General features: G+C 34.3%; 1 protein-coding gene across 1 annotated transcript in view; it reads left to right on the forward strand.

Annotated features, from left to right (window-relative positions):
• Positions 1–4225: 4225 nt before the first annotated feature.
• Positions 4226–24255, forward strand: part of LOC124364970 (nucleoporin SEH1) — a 37859-nt gene continuing 17829 nt past the window's right edge. The window contains exons 1-6 of the mRNA XM_046820823.1: positions 4226–4453; positions 9575–9731; positions 12301–12562; positions 13234–13467; positions 16971–17128; positions 18206–18344. Coding sequence (XP_046676779.1) covers positions 4340–4453; positions 9575–9731; positions 12301–12562; positions 13234–13467; positions 16971–17128; positions 18206–18344 — 1064 coding nt within the window. The 5' untranslated portion in view covers positions 4226–4339. The remainder of the gene's footprint in view (positions 4454–9574; positions 9732–12300; positions 12563–13233; positions 13468–16970; positions 17129–18205; positions 18345–24255) is intronic.

The following is a 24255-nucleotide window of genomic DNA, read 5'->3' on the forward strand; positions in this document are numbered from 1 at the left end:
TTATAGACCGGCTAGTTATAATAAAACATGCAGCCGCGAAGTTCTATTTGTCATTGTGGTTGCCTTTTTTAATGATGAAAGTTCCGGGATTCTTGTACCCCGAAATTACGCCACACATGGTTACCACAGTTATTGACAACTATTGACGCTTCGACAAATATACAGTTATTCATACACATATATACATACATTGAGAAAGAGTGGAAGTAATAATTATTACAATACCATAAAGTTTGTTTGTTAACATTAAATATTAATGTGACTATTCCTTTTTGACGATTATTGTAATTTTATTTCCCTAAAGAGCCTATCAGTGTACGGTTAAAAAAGAATGGACATTAAAATCATAGGATATAAGGAGGGTATGGTTCTGGTAATTCTTCACTGCAAGGGGTCCATCAAGCAGACATCCTATTCCGAAATTGGGCTGGACCTCGGATTTTAGCACCAATATCCAGGATAACATTGATGTAATCTAGCTGTTTTGAGGGGTTTTATAATTGTTTATTAATCGAACTTAAAAATTTATTTATTTCTTGGTAATAATCAAAATTATTTTCTGAAAGTATTTCCACTAAAGGTTTATTTTTGTAAATGTTTTTCAATTGTCTGTAACAAATTTCCCTATTGTGTAAATATTGTGGGCATTCCCTTATTATGTGGTCTAATGTTTCTTGTTTTCCTTCATAATGTTTCTTTTTTCCTTCAGAGCATTTCAAACAAAGTGGAGTAAAAATATTTTTTAATGGAAAAGAGGTGCGCATTTATATTTGCGTGTCCAAACCTAGCTCTGCATATATTTACTATTTCGCTTCTACTAAATTTTATATTTTTAAACCACGGTTTACTAGGATATCCTACTTGAACATTTTTATACAAGCTAGCTTTATCTGTTTCCCACATTATCTCTAAACATTTTTGTTTGTTACATCTTCTTTGTTCTGAGTAAAAATCATGTTTTGGTATCCATAAGTCCTGAATTATTTCACCATTAACCAGGTTCAACACAAAAGCCAGTGCTACCAGTCTCATCAGCAAACATCACCGAAACTTGGACATAAAATTACCCACAATGTACCCTTATCAAGATTTAAAATAAGTGAATACTCATTCTACCCACTGTGAATAACAAATTACACCATTAGAATATATTAAATGTACCAAAAATAATATTTTTTTAATTATTGTATATTGTATGTAAGAATATCTTATTTCTTAGCTTGACTACTTGTATAATTCCTAAACTGTACTTTGAATCATTTCCTCACAAGTTTTAACATTCTGTTTAATTTTCTGTTATGACTAACTCCTTTTGGCGGGCTATGGATTTATGTTTTACACAAAAAAAGACTATCGTTTCGCGTCAGGAAACGTCACGCATGTTTATGGCTTTCACATGCTTTCTTAGTAGAATGACAGCTTTACATAATCGTAAACAACCCGTTTTATAAACATCTGATTTGAACTATCAAAAGTTGACATTAATGTAAATCTGTTAGGACAGATTGAAAGAGGAATATAAACCACAATTACGTACAACATTATATATGATAAGGAAAATAATGAAACCCTATCGATAACTAATATGGCTATACAATAGGGAGAAGACATTAAAGGCAATGATAATAGCACAGATTCGGAATTAAATCAAGAAATGAATTCAATTACTCTAACAGTGCCCGAGGTTTCGCACGCAGTTTTCAAAATCGAAGATCGCAGCCTTTTTTACCGAAAGCAATAAACACATTTTTGTATTACTTATTGGGATATAAGCTTCTGACAAAGAAAGATCTGTATAATATAATGTTGATATTTTCAAAATAGCGGTCTTTTTAATACTTTTTTAAGAAGAGGCCGATCCCCTTTTAAGCTTTATTCTATCCGTCCTTATGGGCCACTGGCCTGTGCGAGGATCTTATCAAACAGAATAAGGGGGACAGTCGATACAGTACAAGATCAATGGTACTAATAAAAAGTGCAATGGTCATAGACAGTATTTGAACCTGCGTTATCTCTAACTCAGACCCAAAGTCCAACGTCTTAGACCGCTCGGCCATCGGCACTCCCAAGGAGATGCGCACTCAGAAATCATCTCTGGGGGGATGTCCGGAACACCAGGAAGTCCGGCGATTGGAAAACCCTCCAGATAAGTAGGAGGTCCTCCCCCCCGCAGGACCTGAACTATTCGTCAATGTGGACCTCTGGAGCCCCGCTCCGTGGAACTCTCTCTGGTCTCGTTTACCTCTGATCTCAAGCGCCTGGTCCAGTGACTCCTTTTGTGGTGGTATTCGGAAAATACAATTTTCCTTAGCGAGTGACTTCTTTGGCTCATTCCAATTCATTTCCTCTCCTCAAACAATTCATTACATTGTCGGGTACTGGAGACTCCGACTGATTCTTTGAACGTTTTTAAAAGTATTTGTTCTAAATAATGGATTAATTCATTTTATTTCTTTACTCTTATACGACATTGTTTGTCCTCTTTCTCTAACTTAACATTCTTTGGTCCTCCGAGTAATCTCTCTACATGACAAAATGCTTTTATAACTAGTTTTTAAATAAACCACTGTTATAAGCAAGACGTATTTTGTTCCTTCTAATATGTTTAAGTGTAAAGGGAGTTTCATCCCTAGGAATACATCAATCTAAGACTGTCACAAACTCTTTAATGCTATAAGTCTCCATGTTATTCATAATAGATTTTACACAGTTGGATATAAAATAAAGATTTTTTCGATCAACAAAACATTAAAGCATTTGGGAGTGCAGCTTGCCGAGTGGTCTAAGGTCTTTGACTTTGTGTCTGAATTAGAGTCTTGATTATGAAACTTTCAGGTAAGTATGTTTCAAGATAGCGCAGGCGCAAATTCTGCACTTTTTATTAGTACCATTGACCTTGTACTGTATTGACTTAACCCCTTATTCTGTTTGAATAGATCATTGCACAGGCCAGTGTCCCACGAGAACGGGTAGAATATGGTTTAAAAAGGGATGAGCCTGTCTTTAAAAATTGCTAACAACTATTTTTCGGTACTTTGGGATTATACCGACCACATCCAAACATGAATCGTTATTTGACATTTTGCTTTTACTGATTACTAGATTAGCGTAGAACAATATTTCATCAATATAAAACAGGAATTGTCTTATCGCAAACCCCTTCCCATCCTCAGACAGAGGTCAAAGTCGAGCGGTTTAGTTGATAACGTGATTGCAGTCTCGCCGCCCGTTCAGCTGGTGCGTCGCTTTGTTGTACTTCCGTGTTTTACCCCTATATTTCTCCAAACACAAAAATTCAACAAAAACAAACATTACCAAACAAAAACTAAACTCTATTGAAAAAAACACACAAAACTTGTTTTTATTCTTGATCACACTCCGCCACCCAAAATGCGAGTGCCTCCAAAGGTGCTGCCGAAGCCCGCGCTGATGTCAACGAAAGAAAAACATCCCTCGAGATAGTACCTATCAGTAAAATATCAAATTCTAGACGGGCTGATCAGAAATATAAATTGAATTGTAATGGAAAGGCAATTATGTACCGTGCAAAAAACTTAAATAATCATGTGATGCCGCGCGGCCTGACGTAATCGGGATTCTCGAGAAAGATAAGATAACAGCGACAACAATACCGATCACAATACCTGGAAATGCTTGTTGATTAATGGAATGTTAGTTCTGTTAATCAACTACATCGTTTTATAACGTTCTAAGTTAATAGGAAAAAGTTTAAGCGTTGGGGGCGTATAACGGAATCTGACCCCATTAACAACTGATAATCGTTGTAAGTTTGTAATATTTTGTAATGAAAGAGTTGTTTTTTCGTTCTATCATGTTTGTTTTTATAAATTTATATTTTTGTGTTCTCATACTGGTGTGGTCGGTATAATCCCAAAGTACCATTTTTTCATTCATTCGCCCGCGCTTAACAAACAAATTATAGATCTAAAAAAGTAATAATTCTAATCAATGTATGGTCATGGCTCCTAACCTGAGAGAGAGAGAGATCATTTTTTTAATTTAAAATAAAGATATATATTTACTGTTTAAGAAAATACCTCAAGAGTAGTAAAGCAATTCGAATTCGAAGCTGGAAAAGTTAAAAGTTAAAAATATTTTTTATATGTGCTAACTGATGCCAACTTCCTGATTGTTCAGTGGTCATACTGTTCCACTGAACTGTCTTGGTTTTGTATCTATGTCCTGTCGATATTGTGTTTTAAAATTAGAGAATTTTTATGGAATTGGTTGAAAGTCGGTGTTTCTTATCTTGGTGGTTATAGGCTAGTTAAATATTTCATTATAAATTATCTTAGATAGTTTTATACACCTTTTAAGCATGTTGTTTGAGGCTCATAGTATTAACGCTGAACATAAAGATCTCATACACGATGTCGCCTATGATTTTTATGGTCAAAGAATGGCGACATGTTCGAGCGATCAGTTTGTAAAGGTTAGTATTCATAGGTGCTTTAAATAATCGCCACACTATATCAGATCAATTTGTTTCTTTTTTCAAAAATTGAGAGGTAAATACCTTTATTAACTACTTCATATAAGGCTGGTTTTTTACAACAGGAAATACTTTTAAAAGTGAAGGAAAGCATAAAAAATTAACAAAAATATGTAGGCTTCAGCAAGGAGCACCAGAGATTGCAGTTGATGGAGGAGCCTATTTTGACCCATGATCTTGAAGCAGCCAATGAGGACTGAGCTCAATAATTAAATTCATTAGTTTTGGGTTTGTACAGTACAACACTAGGGTAGGGTAGGGTATGATAAGCAGACCCAGTTTTTTATATCAAAGAATGTAGTCCTTCGATACCTAATATCGCATGCTCAAATCCTAGACTATCAATCGATATAAAAAAGTACCTATAGTCCTCAATAACAATCATGTTTTAAATTAAAATATGAAAAAATATTTGCAGTGATCAAACAAATTATTATAACAAAAATTAGGAAAACTAAAGACGACCATATTTGCTCCTCTCACAGTTACAGTTGTTTCTTTCCCACAAATTTCACATAATGGATTTTTCGGTACAAGTCGAACATGTTTGAGGCCACGAAAAACATGTCTTAATCATCTTTCAAAGCAATGTGTAGTTTTTTTCTAAAATTGACTGACATTTTTAATAATCGAAACTAGCCTACTTTATGTAAAATTGGGGTAGGGTCCAATAAGCGGACCCGGTTTTTTTTTATATCGAAGAATATAATCATCGATACCTAATATTCGCATATCGAATCATAGACTATCAATCGATATAAAAGTACCTATAGTCCTCAATAACAATCATATGTTTAAATTAAAATGTGAATTTAATGATAACAAATAATAAATGAACATAACCAAAATCAGGGAAACTCATAACTTTAACTAAATGAAACAGAACGAAAACGTTTTTACTAAAGTTGTGTCCACCATTACCTTCTTTTTTTGCATCTGAAGACGACCATGTTAGCTCCTCTGACAGTTACATTTGTTACCTTTCCACAAATATCACATAATGGATTCTTAGGTACTAACCCAACATCCTGAAGCCATAAAAAACATGTTTTATCGTCTTTTAAAGCAATTTCGTGAAGCTTCCTAAGATTGACAGCCATTTTTAATACACAATGTTACTTATGTGAAATTTAAAATATTACCTTAATTGTATTATTTGAAAGTGTTTACAGCTGTTCATATAGATTATTTGAGTTAATTGTTAAAAATAATTCATCAGTATCGATTGATTATATCGATGGTTATGATTAAGTAATATCGTTTGCCAATTTCGATATAAAAAAAACCGGGTCCGCTTATTGGACCCTACCCGAAATATTACCCTATGTGTATTATTTTAAAGTGTTTGCAGCTGTTGATATAGATTATTTAAGTTAATAGTTTAAAATAATTAATCAGTATCGATTGATTAATATCGATGGTTATGATTAAGTAGACTTGCCATACGTCCCGGTTTGGCCGGGACAGTCCCGGTTTTGCAAGCTTGTCCCGATGTCCCGCCCGGTTGCCTGCTTGTCCCGGTCACATCAGAGGAGCCGAATGTTTAAAACAATTGAGCTAGGCCTAGTTGTAGTTTAGTCTAGAGGTTCACGACTACACAACTACAAAAGACTACAAAAAAGATGTTAAACTTGTTCCTATAGTTGTGCGTTATTTTAAACAGGAATCTGGTGTGCAAGTCAAGCTATTAGACTTTTAAGTCTGTACCAGGCGAAACCGCTGGAATATTTTTTAATCACCTGATGACAGTTGTTAAAGAAAACAAATTAGAAGAGAAAGTTGTAGGATTTTGTGGTGATAACCTGCAATACAAACTTCGGTGGAGTAAAGAGAAGAAGGAAAAACAATGTATTTGCTCTTATAAAGAATGAACTTGGAAGATCAATAAATGGTATTGGTTGTGGTGCTCATATCGTCCACAACGCTGTCCAGACTGCTGTAGGTGTGCTTCCCATTGAAATCGGGGCCCTTGTGAAAATCTACAAGTATTTTCACATTTACACTGTAAGGGTTACTCAACTCAAAGAATTCTGCGAATTTGCAGATATTGAACACCGCAAATTAATACAACACGGAAATACTAGATTTCTCTCCCTTATGTCAGCAATTGAAAGGATGATTCAAATGTTTTCTGCTTTGAAAGAGTACTTCTTGTCTCAGGAAATGTGTCCATCTCTGATAAAGAACTTCTTTGATAACGAGCGAGGTAAAGTGTTCCTATGGTTTGTACATGGTCAGATAGCATTGTTTAATAAAACTATTTTAGCCATGGAGAAAAACAAATCCAGTGCTATTGATGTTGTACATGCCTTACAAAAGTTGAAGGAAAATTTGCAAGAAAGAAAGGAGTCTAACTTCATCCCATATGGAGCAAAAACGGTCCTTAAAACACTTAAGTTTACCCTTTTAAGCAATGTTGACTGTAACCAAATGACCAGTGATTTTAACGAATTTTACAGTAGGTCTATTTCTTACATTACACTTTGGGAAGATAGTTTTGGAGAAGCTCAAAATTTCGTCTGGGTCAATGAAAACAGCATTTCATGGGAAAACATTTAAAGAATTGCAGAAGTAATTAATAAAAGTACCGGAAAACTCAAGATAAAAATCGACGAACATTTTGATGAGCTTGTCCTTGCCAAGAGATTTTGGCAAAAATCAAAAGTAGAAGTATGGAAAAAAGAAGACTAGAAGAAATCAAGTGAAGACAAATGGATGGAGCTGTTCCATTCTTTTAAACAGCAGAATATTTCAGTGCCAAATCTTGGACTTATAATTGAATATGTTTACTGTCTTCCTGGAACATCTGATCCAGTTGAAAGAGTTTTCTCCATGATGAACATTGCCTGGAGTGATGATCGAGGAATAATGCATGAATCCACAGTTCGAAATTTAATGTTATGCAAAGTTAACTTTGCAGTTAGCTGCACTGAATTTTATGAAAAAATCAAAAACAAAAAAGACTTATTGAGAAAGATCTGCTCTAGTGAAAAATACGAATGGTATAAAAAGTAAGCCTTGCTTTTACATTTTATAGTTGTCAATGTTTTTAAGGTATAGCCTGAGTAAGCTTGTACTGTTTAATGGTTTCAATTTATTTAACGAAAGCCGTGTAAAAATAATAACCCAAACTGTATTTTTATTGTTACAAGATATAATCACTTTTATTCTATTTAGAAATTAAATTAAATTCATACAATTATACACAAAGTTTTATGGTTTTTATTTTGAATTTGACTTCATATTTATCCCCCTCACGCATTTCAAACAGAGGCGTCCCGGTTGGCCGGTGAAAAATTATGGCAAGCCTATGATTAAGTAATATCGTTTGCCAATTTCGATGTAAAAAAACCAGATCCGCTTATAATACCCTACCCCAACACTGTAATAAAGGTCTGTGTTGGCCACAGTACGCCTTGCCAGGTGACAGTTGATCTGTTGTGCCAACTGCACTCTTTTGTGGTCTTTACTATGGCTGCAGTATAGTAAGCGACCACCAACACAATATTATGGATTCATCAGTATTCATAACCATCCTAAGGACTGAAAACAAGATGTTGGACCAAATGACGTAATAGATATTTCAAAGAACAGTATTTTTTGGCTAGTTTTAATTTTAGGAATTAATGTATAAATATTAATATAATTTACAAATTAAGATTTAATAGATAATTACAACAAAAGAATAACATTTACTTGCCCTATGTATTTTAAAGGATAAACGTGACTGCTAGTGAAACAACGAAGACACTTACGTCATTGTTCTTGCTGCCATTAGCCAATAACGTCACTGTTTCTGTGCCATTACTCAATAACAAAACACATGATTTTAATTTTCAATTTATTTCCAAACACGTTTTTACTTTGAATAAATTTTGTCAATGATGTCGAATTGAATTAAGTTTTAGACTTTAAAAATGTTAATATAGAGAAGCTATAATTTTATATGTAAAAGAAATGAATTTTTTTAAATGTATGAAATAACCAAACTGTATTTAACTCTTGAGCCATGTAGTACTAACTATTACGGGTAGATTACGATAAGTGGACCCGGTTTTTTTTATATAAAAATTATCAAACGATATATAATTATTATACACATTGGTTTAATCAACCAATAATAACAACAATAATAATGATAATAATGTTTGGTATTCATTTCAATAATAACTAAATCATCTGTACCAACTTTAAACTCATTTTCAAATTCTAAACACAATTTGTTCTATCAGTAGCTGCTTTTAAATAAAAAAAATATAATTAACTATAGAAAACTAAACAAAATAACACTTAAAGATGGTTTACTGTGTCTTTCAGTTTCAAGATGTTTGTTTTGTTGTTACATTTTTTTATTATTTCATTGACATTTTTCCTGTCAACTGTCTTAATTTTATTGTTAATGGTTATGATTCCTTTATTATTTATGACATTACATAATTGTTTAAACTATTTCTATTAATTTGAAACATGTGAGTAATTTAATGTTTTAGGTACGTTGGATATCGATTGATAGTTCTGTTATTTGGTTTATAAAGTATCGATGATTGTATTATTACAATCATCGATACTTGATGAAACCGGATCTGCTTATCATACTCTGCCCACTATTACTTCACAGGGTAGACATGTTTCATAGCATTTAAAAAATGCTTAAATGGGGCACCTCGGATTTAACAGATCTAGATCCTTTTTTTGCAGCCATTTAAAACATTGTTCTGTGTTTATAAAAGCATTTTGAGCCAATATTTGCATATTCATCGCCACTGTTTTTGTCGTCACTAGCCTTCTCTTACATAAACGAAATAACAGCTGGTAATGACGTCATTGGTCTAAATAAAGAATGCTGGCAATGATTAATTATAAATATAGTTTAAATGTATTTGAGAGTATCGAGAAAGATTAGCTGAAAATTTGTATTGGTAGAACAAAATGTGAAAATCAGCCACTTTGGTTTTCTGTGTTGTTGGCAGTTATAGAATGGTTGGTAAACCACTGAAGCGTTGAGTTCCTCTCTACAAAAGAATTAATTTTTATGTTAATTACTCATCAATGTTTTTTCAGGTTTGGGACCAAGATGAGGACGAGAACTGGATACTCACAGCGACATGGAAAGCTCACAGTGGCTCTGTTTGGAAGGTGACTTGGGCACATCCCGAGTTTGGTCAGGTTTTAGCCACATGCAGCTTTGACCGAACTGGGGCTATCTGGGAGGAGATAGGTAATTTATATATAATAGATCTTACAGTAGCTGGATAAATTTAAAGATTTTCACACCTAATGTATAGCTTCTGAGCAGTAGTGTAACTAAGGGGTGGTGAGGGAGATAGAATCCCCGAAAAGCCAAATACAACACTAACAATAGATTAATGCTTAACCAGTTGGCTTTCTTCAGATGGAACATTACTGTCACTGATGACTCACGCCAGACATACTCATCAAAGGCACAAGGGAAGAAACAGTATCGCAAAATTGTAAATGAGAGTCACTTGCACGTCCAAGTCATCAAGTTACGATGTCTGAATGCTCTAAGGTTCTACTCTCGAATGCGGGAGTAAGTCTTGGAGTCGGGAGTTTGATTCTCGTGCCTGACAGGGATATTTGCGGTGTGGTATACACTTATATGAGAGTCACTGGTCTGTGGTAAAGATGGTGGGAGGACCCACATTAAATTAACGGTGGATAGTGTGGGTCCAAGTTGACGGGATCTGTATATTGTGGAGCAACCGAGTTTTCTACACATAAAGTAGCTATGGTGGGAAAGGGTTGATTCACTGTGAACGTTGAGTTTAGCTCCAGTTTATCATGTTTGATGTTATCGGTAATTATTACTGTTCTCTGCCTTCTAGAATAAAGGTATGATTCATTTAAAGACATACAGGTAGCTCTGACACCATGATCAAACATCTTTAACAGTAGTAATACTTAGTGGTCCACACAATCAAAATCCTTAAACAAGTCATAGAACACACCTGCAGTGGCCTGCGATCTGTCCAAGGGTTCAGTAATTTCATTTATAGACTGTTTTAAAGCAGAACCTGTGTTAAGCTTTTTTCTGAACCCATATTGTTTAATTTAACACTTAAAGCGCCAAACAGTTTCAGCACTCTGGATTAGCACTCATTTATTATAAAAAAATTAAAATTAGATTTTCTCAACGCTAATTTTAATTTCTTTTTTTAGTTAACAAAATAAAACAGAAACTGCAAAAAATATCTTTTATCATATTTATTGACCAAAATACACATGATTTACTATTTAGCGTTCCAGCTCCTTTATAAATTTTACCCAATGCTTAAAGAACTCTGTTACTGTTTCCTTTTTTTAATTATGTATATAAGTGATGACATTGCATGCTTATATGTACTAGAATAGAACTAGAAAATAAGTATATTAAATATTTAATACTTACTTTAAGTTATTATAAAAAATTAAATTTACATGCCATAAATATGAAAACAAAATATTTTTCCAAATTCTTAGTCCTCTAACGGGTGTTATTTTTCTAATTACAAAATAGTTTTCAGATGTTTATAGAAGTAAATAAAAGATTGTAACACTTATTGGAGTAAAAAACAAGCCTAAATATAAATAATAAAAATAAATGTAAAATTTCTGAACAAGAGCCAAAATACATAATTATAAATATAAGGAGTAAAAATATTTCTACGAGGAAAAAAGACTTTTATACAGTAAATGTAGGGTTAACAAATAAAAAAGTATACATTTGGTATGTAATACTGGGTAATATGCATATCCTAAAAGTTGGGCAGGGTGTGAAAATGAGAATCGTCTGTATTTCGCCATTCAAGAAACTTTATTTCAAAAAGTTTATAAATATATAACTTTCATAAAAAGATGTTCATATAACACATAAAACTACACAGTAGTTTACCGATCAACTATTCGCACTGCTTCAACAGGATATGAAGAAGAACACAAGAGCTGCCCGGCGAGGCAGTGACGTACACATAAATGCGCTTGCGGCATTGAGCAGTAACTACCAAACTGCCAGCTGTTCAACAGAAACCGGTCCAGTATTGATCAATAAACACAAAGGTTGTCACGTGATGTGGCACAGCCCCGCTACACTACTGTAACATACACCCCGCACAGTCTAGCGGACAAACTCTGAACTAACAGTGCAAAATAGTAAAAACAAGTATATTGCGCGTCTACGCGCTTACAGCGTTTAGAGCAAAGTCGATCCTCGCGCGCATATGCGCTTACAGCGCTTTAAGGGTTAAAAAGATAATTTCCTTCAAAGTATTTAAGTAACCTATAAACTTAAATCTTCTCAAATATCTTGGAAAATTGACACAACTCTGACACTGGACGGTAGTTGTTTACATCTGTATTCACCCTTTTTGAAAACTGGTGAAATTTGAGAGTATTTAAGTTTGTCCATATGAAACTAACCATGAACTACCAAATAAAGTGATTTACATTATTTAGCAAGAAATATATGTGAAAAATAATGAAAACCACATTAGTAGGAATCAACTTTTTTATAGGGTGAAAAACATACAGAGTACCCACAATGTGGTGTTCTGGGTTCACCTACTCCAATCTGACAACTTTGACAAATGACTGACCACAATTTTAACATATAAATTTCTAAAATGGGTATTCCTACTTACAACAAAGTAGAATGTTTGTTTAATTGCAGTATTTCTATGTACATTGTGTTATATGAGAGAAAGTTATGTATTTTTTAACTAATGTAAGGTTTTCTTAAATTGCAATATTTTTCTTAACAATTTATGTTTGTGTGTTTTTCTTTTGTGAAGTTGGTGAAGGGACAAGTCCAGGAGAACGTGGGTTGCGTCACTGGGTGCGTCGAACCAATTTGGTAGACTCCCGTACATCAGTTACCGACGTAAAATTCGGCCCTAAGTCCTTGGGCCTCGTACTGGCCACCTGTTCAGCTGATGGAGTTATCCGTATATACGAGGCTCCAGACGTCATGAATCTCAGTCAATGGACACTCCAACACGAAGTCTCCTGCAAACTGCCTTGTAGCTGCCTCACATGGAGTCCTTCATTCTCAAGGTAAAAATCCTCTGATAGATTTTACTTTTACCTAATAAAGGCTGATGTGACACTTGATTTCAAGAAAAAATTATTCTATTTCGGATTGTTCAAGGTTAACCAGCACAACCAAGAATTTGAATTAATTTGTAAATTGAACTTTATAGTTTCATACATAATTTGCCTTGTGTTTGCTATTAAAATTAATCCAGATCATTAATAGCAACGATTCTTCTTTTTAATGTGTAAAAAATATACATTAGGGTAAGGTGTTTGGAATTTTTGATTTCTGGTCTTTGGAATAACTGTTTCAGTTTTGGAGTTTCAGCAAGAAATTGACAAACTAACACCTGCACTTATGAATGTGAAATTATAACCAAACATTTTATGAATTTAGTTATTAATTTCATCTTTCAAAGATAAAAAATATTGAGTGGGACTTTAGGAAGCTTTTTGAATTCAAAAATACTCCTCTAACTCCTAAATAGTTGTGCCTGTTAGTTAAGGGAAAGTGGGGTCAAACTAAAAGCCTAAAAAGCCAGAAAGCAACAATCCTGTGACACACAGATTTCTGATTGGAAAGCGTACCTTTAATGTATAGAACATCTTATTTATAATTAGTGAAGGAGTTGACTTGTATTAAGAATTAAAAACTTATACTAAGATAACAATTTGACTAAGTGGATGTGTAGGATGCAGCCAGCGATGATTGCAGTGGGTAGTGATGACAGCAACCCCAGCACGGGCAGCAAGGTTCTGCTACTGGAGTACAGTGACAACTCCCGCCGATGGACAAAGACCGATTCAGTACCCAGCGTGTGTGATGCTGTACACGACATTGCCTTTGCACCTAACCTGGGTCGCAGCTACCACCTGTTAGCAGTTGCTACCAAGGACGTGCGCATACTCACGCTCAAGCCCAAAATGTGAGTAGCCTACACTAAATGGAGCAAGAGTTGTGAATTCATCATTATTTTTATTGTACAATTTTAGTTACAAATTCCTTTTGGTTGAATTGGCTTACATAAGTTGTTAGTAATACAACTGAATGGATCATAAACACATTATTCTTTAACCCTTTCCATGCTGTAGACGGATATATTAAAATGGTAGACTTGGACCAAAACACCAAATACAGTTATATCCGATATTATAGATTATGTCTCTTGGAGAGTTTTTTAGTTCACAAAAGACCTTAGTAATGCCCGGTGCATGCTCTGCTTATCGCTGTTGCCAAGGAAGTATTTATAAACGACCTTCACTCTGCGGCAGGGGTAGGGGAGTGTCCTTTGTCTAACTCCGTTCACCTGATCGTCAGTTCTGTGTCTCCTACAGAGCCGTAACGAGGTGTATTTAATTTAATTAAAATATATTTGTAATAAACAATTTTTTAGTAATTGTTATTTTTTATTTTTATCAATAAATACGCAAATTTTAAGTAAAACTTCCTGTTTTATACTTTTTTGCTTTTAACTTTTATAATTTAACTATATTAAAAATTAGTTTTGAACTTGTCTTTGTGTTATAGGAAAGTTAATGGATTTATTAGTGGCATATGAAGGGTTAATTAAACAAATTTTGGATTCATTTTTACAGTTCTCTAAAAATACAAACATACAAGAAAACATATCTGCAAATTATATTTTGAACAAATAAATCTGAAAAAATAAAACCCAAGTTTTTATGGTCAATTACTAATTAATGCTTTGTAAACATAATATACGAGGGCGGTTCAGAAAGTAAGTTTCTTTGGTTAATAAAAAAAATGCAGAATTTACAGATTTTTTATTACACACATTTTAAAGAGCAACTCTTACACTATTTTTCAACATAATTACCAAAATTATTTAAACACTTATCACATCTGGTTACGAGCTTCTCAATACCCGCCGCGTAGAAGTCTGCCGCCTGTGCACGTAACCAGCCGCTAACGGAGTTTTTCAGTTCTTTGTCGTCTGTAAAGCGCTGAGATCCCAGCCATTTCTTCATATTGGGAAAAAGGTGAAAATCGCTGGGCGCCAAATCTGGACTGTAGGGGGATGTTCAAAGATGTCCCAGCCAAAACTGTTCAAAACGTCCTGAGTTGGGCAGTTGTATGCGGCCGCGCATTGTCATGCAGGAGAACAATGCCCGAAGTCAACATTCCCCGCCTACGATTCTGTATAGCCCTTCTCAGTTTTTTGAGAGTGTCTGAATAGACTGTAGCATTTATGGTTGTCCCTCTTTCCATGAATTCCACTAGAATAATCCCTTTTTTGTCCCAAAACACTGTTGCCATAAGTTTTCTTTTCGAAAATGTTTGGCGACATTTCACGGGTTTTCTTGGCGATGACGTGTGACCCCATTCCATCGATTGTCTCTTTTGTTCGGTATTCACATAGGAGACCCATGTCTCGTCACCTGTCACAATCTGACTTCACCTTCTTCATGGTAGCGCGAAAGAAAGGTTAAAGCGGATTCCATTCTCTTCTTTTTGTGCTCATCAGTCAAAAGTTTAGGGACCCAACAAGCACAAAATTTGTGAAAACCAAGTCTCTGTGTCACTATCTCATACACTAGAGTTCTTGAGATATTAGGAAAAACTCAGAACGTTCTGTAATCGTGAATCTGCGATTTTCCCTAATCTTGTGGTCAATGCTCACAAGGTCGTCAGTAATGACAGATGGTCGGCCAGATCGCTTTTAATCGTGGACATTTGTGCGTCCATCATTAAAAAATTGGCACCATTTTCTCACGGCAGTGCAACTCATAATGTTTTCTCCATATATCGAACACAACTCACGATGAATTTCCACTGGTGGCATTTGTTTTGCCCACATGAATCGGATAACCAAACGTACTTCACAGTAAGCGGGAGACTCGATAATGGTGGCCATTTTGAAAGCAGGGTTGTAGCACAACAAATAACATCACGACCTTCACAGCGGCACTGCCAGACGCACACTGAATGGAGCCACACAGCGCTACTCGGATCATGCCGCTACCCCCACCCGTTAGCCAACTAGCCGACAAAGAAACTTACTTTCTGAACCGCCCTCGTACATATGGTATTTGTAACATGTGAATCGAGGAACTGTCTGTAAAAATGTTTAATAATTTGATTGGGATTTCAACACCACTAATTCCATATATGACAGCAAAAGTAAGATCTGCATTTGAACTTTTAAAGACAATAATAACACTTATAACAGTCATCTGTGAAATAAAAAACTAAAACAAAGTAAGTAATAGTAAAATTTATCTTTATTTATAACTCAGGAACTGACAATACTATGTTGTCTGTAGACCTTGTAGCTAAGATCCGATCTTCCATTAGTTATAGATGAAATTTGAAGTCAATAGCACATTTGGTTTCTATTTTATACACATCTAAATATATAAAAGTGTATTTAAATTATATAAATCCCTTTCTGTATTTAATTATGTACAGTTTGAAAAGCCGTTTTTATTCAGAAATGTACAATAAATATATCTCCAAACAGGCAATGCCTTGGAGGTTTTCTTTGTTTCTCCTAAATGTGTTATAACTTTTAATCTATCAGGAAATATGTGTGTGAGTGTGTACGGTCTGGATAGGTTAAAAACTGTAGCAGAGAATGACGTTAGTGAAAATAGTGTGTAGCAAGTATCAGGCCAAGCCATCTGAGACTCTCAATAGTGTTTTCTTATGTTTAATATTATGTAGTAATATATTGTTAACATTATTGTTGATAATGCTGGTGTAAATTTAGTAACTTATTTTGGAGAAATAAAGTTTCTTTCTTTCTTTCAAAAAAAAAAATTTAAAGTAACTTTTTAATTGCATCGTGAAAATGAGTCACTCTCATTACAAGGAAATTGATGTTATTCAAAATTTAGTAAAACCTTTATAAAATTGCTGGTCATCACCAGACAGAGATTACTTACATTGTACATAAAATGGTTTACTTGGTGTTGTAAGTAGTTCTATAAGCAATACTTGCACAATCCCATTTATGTATAGGCGGTTTACTCTCAGGGGTCTTATTTTTCAGAGACAGTAAAAATATTCGGAGCGCCAAAATTGTCAGATGACATTTTCCACCCAGTTATGTTTACCCATTGGTCACCTCTTTTGTGCAGGAAGTTAAGTGTAATATCACAATAATTGCTCTTTCCAAGCTCTCTACAATACAGAAGACGACCTAGATAATAAGTTTTTTAAAGGATGAAATCTCTGATCTTTAGTTATTATTTACAGTTTGACTTCATTCATTCACAAGATACAATGAGAGGTTTGTTTTGATGGAGCTATTTAGGGATTGATCAGAAAAATTTATGGCCTGCATATTAAGAATGCTTGATTTTTCTCTGAAAATTGATTGCAATTTCAAACTAAATTTCTAACCTCAATTATGAAGGAACATCTGAACCACTGATAATGTTTATGATGTGGTACATGTTTTGACAGGGATGGCCCAGCACTGCAGGGCAACTCACCCAGGTTTGATATTCAGGTGGCTGCCCAGTTTGAGGACCACATCTGCACGGTGTGGCGCGTCTGCTGGAATGTCACCGGCACCATCCTGGCATCCTCCGGTGATGACGGCTGCGTTCGCCTTTGGAAGTGTGAGTAATTTTTTGTTATCGATCAAACTAACAATGCTTAACATTTGTGTGCAACACATAACTTATTTGTCATACAGTTTAAAATAATGAAGATTTTTAGATCTGATGATGATCTTATCTTCAATTATTGAACACGCTCTTAACATTGGACAATTTTTAAAATACTTTGTCAATTTAATTAACTTATTTGTCTCAGCAATTATGATACATAAATATCAATGTTACTTGTCTCAAAAGATATAATAATCAACTATAAAATATTTTTGGACTTGTTGACAAGTTCTGTAATAATTGTCTATAATTAGTTCCATGATTTTATAATTATCATAGTTATCCATTAACATTTGTCTTGCTGTTAAAAAATTCATATAGTTATTTTGCATCATTGTGCTAGGTGAGAATGTCAAGGAATTAAGTTATCAATTTTGATGACAATATTATTGGTGCAGAGTAAGAATTAGGCCCAGTATTTATCAGGATAATCTTATAATTTTGTGTTGGAGTTGTCTTTTAGAAAGTGAAAACATTCCACGATCTTCATAATAAAGAAGGTTGAAGTGATTATGAAATTCAGTGGTTGTAGGGATATAGCTTTTGGATGTGTTGTTTCTGTTGTCCTACTGTTATTTTTACCCAAAAATGGAGTCGTGCTTACGGGAAAAAAAAACTGGGTGCATGCTTAGAGAACAATACCCAAGTTAAATGGCTGAAAATGACAGAGATGGATGAAGACAATAGGCTAATGTATGTGTAAAATGACTTGACAATGCCACCTTCACGGTCCCTCATTCCCATACACAACACCACACTCGATTCGTGCTCAACTCTTACCTGTAAAGTACGCGTACTTCGAGTTGTGCAGTTGTATTGGTGCTTTAAGACTAATATTGATATAGTTCAATTTTATTTTTCGAAAGTCAAATCCAAACTATTGATAACTCAGATTTTATTATGACATCCAAATTATTAACACTCTAATGCATTTAGCTTGGTCGTGTACGATAATAAAATGTTACGATGCTAATAGATTGAGTACAAAATCGGCTGGTTATAATTTTCTGTTCTTGTATGTCACAGGCAACCACATGAACAACTGGAAGTGTGTCTCAGTACTGAAGGGAGATGGAACACAGGCCCCTGGGACGGAGCTGCCACCCCCCACCCCTGGCACCATCGCCACTCCTCATCCCCTTCCCCAGCTCAACTCAAACACCAGGTATTTCAAGCTGGGGACCATCAGTCATCCTAACCAGGTTCCCTGGCATTGACGGGATGATGTCCTTTACACTATAGTACAACATAATAGTCTTGGCTAGGATCACCTTGTTACAGTTATAAGGAATAGCATTTGTGTTCTTGTGCAAGACATTGGTTTTGTGTACTTCATTTCTGAGTGCCAATTGATCTTGTTTTCTGGTGCTAACAGCGACTCCATGTAGAATTTTTATTCTGGAAGATGAATTTTTAAAATTATATTCTGTAATCTTTCAAAACGTGGTTTATTAGTGTTTTATAGATGTCAAACCTGTTTTTGAGCAGTTTTTACAAGTAGGTTACCAATGTGTATTGTGAACGTATTCTAAAGCATTTAAGAAAAAGTAAGTTTTTATTGTTTAAATTATAGTTTGCTTAGCAGATTTCCATTTTGTCATGCAACATGTTAAAATGGCATTGGGTCCTCTTTGTTTTTATCAGTTACATAAAATATTTTCCAAAGAATAAAAAAATTATAAGTTGTAAAATTAAAAAGTTATTTTTATACATTTCTATTTCTAGGTTATTTAGTATTTTTTTTTATTAATTCAGTTTTTTCAATTAAAACTTAATATTTTAACTTATTCATTTTTTCCCTAAAGTCTTTAATCAAATGTAATACCTTTTCGACCTATATTTTTAGGACCAGCATAACAATGTGCTGTGAATTTTTTTATAAGAACATTTTATAATGTGTAATTACCCCTAGAATTTAACTGTGAAATTTTGCAATTATGATGTTTGTTAATTATTTGTGCCATGTTGTGCATGTTGTTATGTTAAGGGATTCTTAATGTCATGCTATATGTGAGTTACCAAATTCTATGTAATTTAAATAAAACCAGTGATTTTATAGTCTATAAGTTCGTTTATAATTTTGGTGTTGAAGAACTAGTTATTGATCATGAATTGCTTGCGAGAGTTTTAATTTTTAAAGTTTCTAGACAATAATAATGCTGTAAGACATTATATTTTTATATTATAGTATATAGCCATGTTTTAGTAAATGTAATGATTAAATAATTGTTAAAATATAGATTAAGGGTTATTAAATTTAGTAGCATTTAGTCCTCACTCAAAGTAGTAATGACTGACATACATGGTAACTAAAAAAAAAATTATCAAGCCAATAAATCTACTAGCACTTTTGAAAACAGCTACTTTTAATATTGGTTAGTATAATCCATTGTATGAGCACATTTGTTACGGCCAACTGTTTAAATGGTCACAACACCAAGTTTGCAACATACTTTGTTGTGTTGCAACGTATAGACACATTTCTGAAATATTTCAAGTTTTTTGTTGGTAGAGTGGCACTTGTTTTCCTGAACAGTCAGTTTGTAATCGAGATACACACAGTCACAACATAAAAATAACTAAGATGGTGGTCACTCTGCATTTCCTCTCAAAGTGCTCCCCTATTCTAGTGATATTTAGTAATTAAACCAACCCATATACTTACTGAACCAATCACCATTCAAGCGTAACACATGCAAGTTGAATTTGAACCAAAATATTTGAGAATTACAAAACTGAAGGAGAGAAGATAAATGCTAGAAGTGGTTACATAAGCAGATACCGCACAGACACCTAAGCACCAATTATAAGCATTAGGCCTATAACTCTAAATATCTTCAAAAGTGACAAATTTATCACAATATTATTTGTAACAAAATTCTAATGAAAGCATATCTTATAAATAAAAATGAATTGCAAAGTGTGTTTTAAGTGCTAATCTCAAAAACAGCTAGACCAATTTGGTTAATTCTTTTCGTAAAATATTTGTTGAAATCCGAGGAAAGTTTATATGAAGAGAAAGGTTACAAAAGTTACCTGAAATATTATGGAATTAAAAAGATGGTAATATTTATGTATCGTAATCCAAATTGAACTAACATTAAAGAGCTGTTGACACTTTCAACTAAAGTTCAACAAAGTAGCTTAACAATCTTTTTGTAATTTAAATTTTATAAAATATTAAATGTAGGCCAAAAATGTTTGATCAGTAGTGTAATGCAGATCAAATCAAATCTGTTTTATTGCTGAGACAATAATACATCGTATGGCAAACGTCAATTAATAATAATATCCTAAAATTTCAGTCATTCATACTATAATACACATACAAACACACAATGTTTAAAGTTACACCTCTTTCATTCATCGCCAATGCAACCCACTTCGAACAGCGGTGTCATTCTTCAAATTGGGCGGCCTCCCAGTTGAAAGCCAAAAACTCACCTGCATTATAAAACGCTTGAGACATCAAGAAGCGTTTTAGGCGAGTCTTAAACGCCTTTGGCGTTGGAGCATCTTTGATTGGATTGGACAGTCTGTTGAGGAATTGAACACCCGCTTGTGAAGGCAGGCGTTCATAAACCACCGTTCTGTGTCTACCAGTTCGGTAGTTTGCTCTGCCACGTGTCTCATACATGTGTATGTCTTGTCCTCTGGTTAAGGTACATTTATTCACACAAAACATAGTTGTTTCCAGTATGTAGAGACATGGCAGAGTCAACAGCTGCAATTTCTTGAAAACTTGCCTGCACAACTGTCTGAATTTGATTTTTGCGATGATTCGAATTGCTTTTTTTTTGGTCTGAAAACTCTTTGGAACTGAGTGTTAGCGCAAGCTCCCCAAAGGATCACTCCATAGGCCAGGTGGGGGTATATCAAGCCATAATATGCCGTAATCAGTACCTGACTCGGGCAGTATTTTGCTAAAGACCTCAGAACAAAGATGCCTGAGCAGATTTTGGCGCAAACATGATCAATGTGCACATTCCATGTCACATCGATCAATGTACATTCCAAGGAATTTTGAAGAGTAGACTTCGTCCAGTGTGGAGTCAGCCATCAAGATGGCAGATAACACTGACATGCACTTAAAGAAAAATTTAAAACACCAATCAGTCAACCATCAGTCGAGATTAGGCCGCTTTGGTATTGACCAGTTGTTGATATCAACAAAATGTTCCAAAACTTCGCTTGATCTTACATTGAAAAAAAGAGTCGTATCACTGCAAACTGCACTGTTCTTCCATGCAGAAGCGATGATTCTATGTCGTTGTAATAAACCAATGCGGACCCCTGGGGACTCCATATCTAAGATCTATTGGTTTTGGATGAAGTTTGATATCTGGCATGAACTGTGGCAATAATAACGAAAGGCACGCCTTGAATGCCGTGGGACTCAAGTTTGTCGAGCAGTATATTGTGGTCAACGCCAGTCGAATGCTTTTAGATCCAGGAACACACTCATTGTGTGGTTCCGACATTCAATCCCCTCTACAATCATATCGACAAGAGCAACGACTGCGTCGGTTGTCGATTTACCCTTTCTGAACCCAAACTGTTCATTGTGAGACCTGATTGTATTTTCCAAAAAGTGAAGTTTACTTTTAAAAATGTTGCTGAATTGGCAAAATTGAGACAGGCCGGTAGTTTTGTATTAAGTGCATCGTCTTTCTTTAAAATTGGAACAACTTTTGCAATTTTGACGACAGAGGGGAACACTCCTGTTTTGGAATGAATAATTTACTAATTCAGTTAAGGGTCTCACTAAATGCTTGCATATATAGCAAAGACAAAGATAATATTTAACTTCTACTACAGATTGCGCCAAAACTGTGAAATGAACACTAACCTGCCTCAACGATCATTCTTCCCAAACTACAGTCAGAAAAACAACAAGACTTCTATAATGCAAAACGTTATAAAGGATTATTTTGAAATGTTGCACAAGCTTAATGAGGATTTCCCCCTTATACCGGATATAAGTAGAATTTCTCTGTAAACCGTATTATTAGGCTTCGCAGTTCTACATATGTATGTATATTTTCCTCTTCGTCATAACAAGGCAAACCCAACTATGGGTCTGGAAATATCTTAGACCGAAAGTAGATTACAAGGGCCAGAAGTAGATTCCTGAGAGTTACATATGTATTGTAGATCGGGGCAATAAGAACCAACCAAAACAACTATGGCACCGTAACTTAATTCAAATGTCCGGAAATAGATATTTTTTAATCGAATTAGGCTTCTTAGTCCTAACTATGTAAATATTTTTTCTTCATTAAGATAAGAAAGCAAACACTACTGTGGCAATGGAAATATCTTAGACCTGATGTATATGAAAAGAGTTGGAAGTAAACGCTTTGTGACTGAAGTAGGTTTCCGAGATTAGCTATTTGTATTTTTTGTTCAGGGCAACAAGGCAGACACAGCTATGGTGGCAGAAATATAATTAATTTGAACGAAAAATACTCCTACACATGCAAAACGTGACATAAGTGTCAGGTTAAACTGTGATCTTCTTAACCATGATATCTAATGTGTACCTACTTTAGTTTGAAAATTGTTACAGGACTCCATCATAACCATTTTTACTAAAGTAATATTATAAGTACTTGAAAATTTCGTGTGAAGCCGGGTTACAGCTACTAGAGAATGATTATATTCTACTATACACCTTTCTAGACTAACACTGAATTGACAAGTATTGAACATTATTATTTCTATCAGGTTCTGGGATTGCTGATTAAATCTTATTATATTATATATTTACAGCCTGAAGCAATCTATTAAATAACTATGCGTGACGCATTTTGCATGATTACTGCATTGACGTTTACACACACGCAATGTGTAGGTCTACACGCACAAACAAAAAATAAATAAATTAAAATTTTGTCTAGGCGGTTCATCAAGATTAAAAAAGCAAAAAAAAAAAAATGTGGAGGAAGACATAAAACAACGCCCGAATTCACAATGCACGATGCTTTAGAGCTCATTTCATGAAATTCAACATCAACAAAATACGTGTTTGACAGTGATGGTATTAAGACGGACCAAAACATCATCATAACCACTGAAGCCAAACTAGGCGGAAAAAACTGAATCACCACTCATTGACTATTACTGAAGTTGATTGACATAAAGAACCTGACCCTTGGAACCAGTCAAACCAGAAGTAAAAAAAACTGAAATTCCACCCTCTAGCTATTACCAAACAATATACAAAAACAGCTTAACCCCTGGAAACATTCAAACCAGAAGAAAAAACTGAATCTTCATCCCTTGACAAAGACTCACACCATAACAAAAATCCAAATAAGGGATGACTTTAAACAATCTGAACAAAGCTTGAAGAAATATGTCTTTAGTATGTCTCTTCAAACAGCAAAGTATCAAGCTACCTGTAATGTTGATTCTAGTTCCAATCCATTATCATGCTCCCTCAAGGCTCATAATGGCCCACCCATGACTCCAAAATTACTAGGGAAAGATAAACATTTTGAAGACTTTTCACCAAAAATATAGAAAAAGTAGAAAAAGCTATCAGATTTTCATAGATTACACACAGTTACTGTCAGTTCAGGTTTACACTCTCCTTGTAGTACAGAAGCAGTCTGGATCAGAATGGTGATTGCATGTCTAATATAATTGACATTATGAATCATCTTTTAGAAAAAAATAAACCCGTATATAATTTTAACAGAATACGAACTGTAGTTGGACACAGTCTGTTTTATTTTAAGATTAAAAACTCTTGAAAAAAGCCCTACAGGCTAAAACAAACTTTTTTAAAAAATATGGCTTTGTGGAAAATCATACCCATTTTAATGTGGTTTGCTAAGGGTTGAATACCAAGGTCTCGATCAAACAGCTAAAAAAATAGTTATAAAATCATTAGTATAAAAACACAATATTGGATTATAGAAAATTTCGTAATTAACTGTTTGAAAATGTTATTTTATCATAGAAAGTATGTATTTTTTATTCCTAACACAGACTCACTAAAGGTATCCAAAATGGAATGTAATTAAGTCAAATGAGATTTAAGTGCTTTTTTTAGCTATGAGTTCTCATAA

This window comes from Homalodisca vitripennis, chromosome 6 (assembly GCF_021130785.1).
Source record: "Homalodisca vitripennis isolate AUS2020 chromosome 6, UT_GWSS_2.1, whole genome shotgun sequence".
Lineage (NCBI taxonomy): Eukaryota > Metazoa > Arthropoda > Insecta > Hemiptera > Cicadellidae > Homalodisca > Homalodisca vitripennis.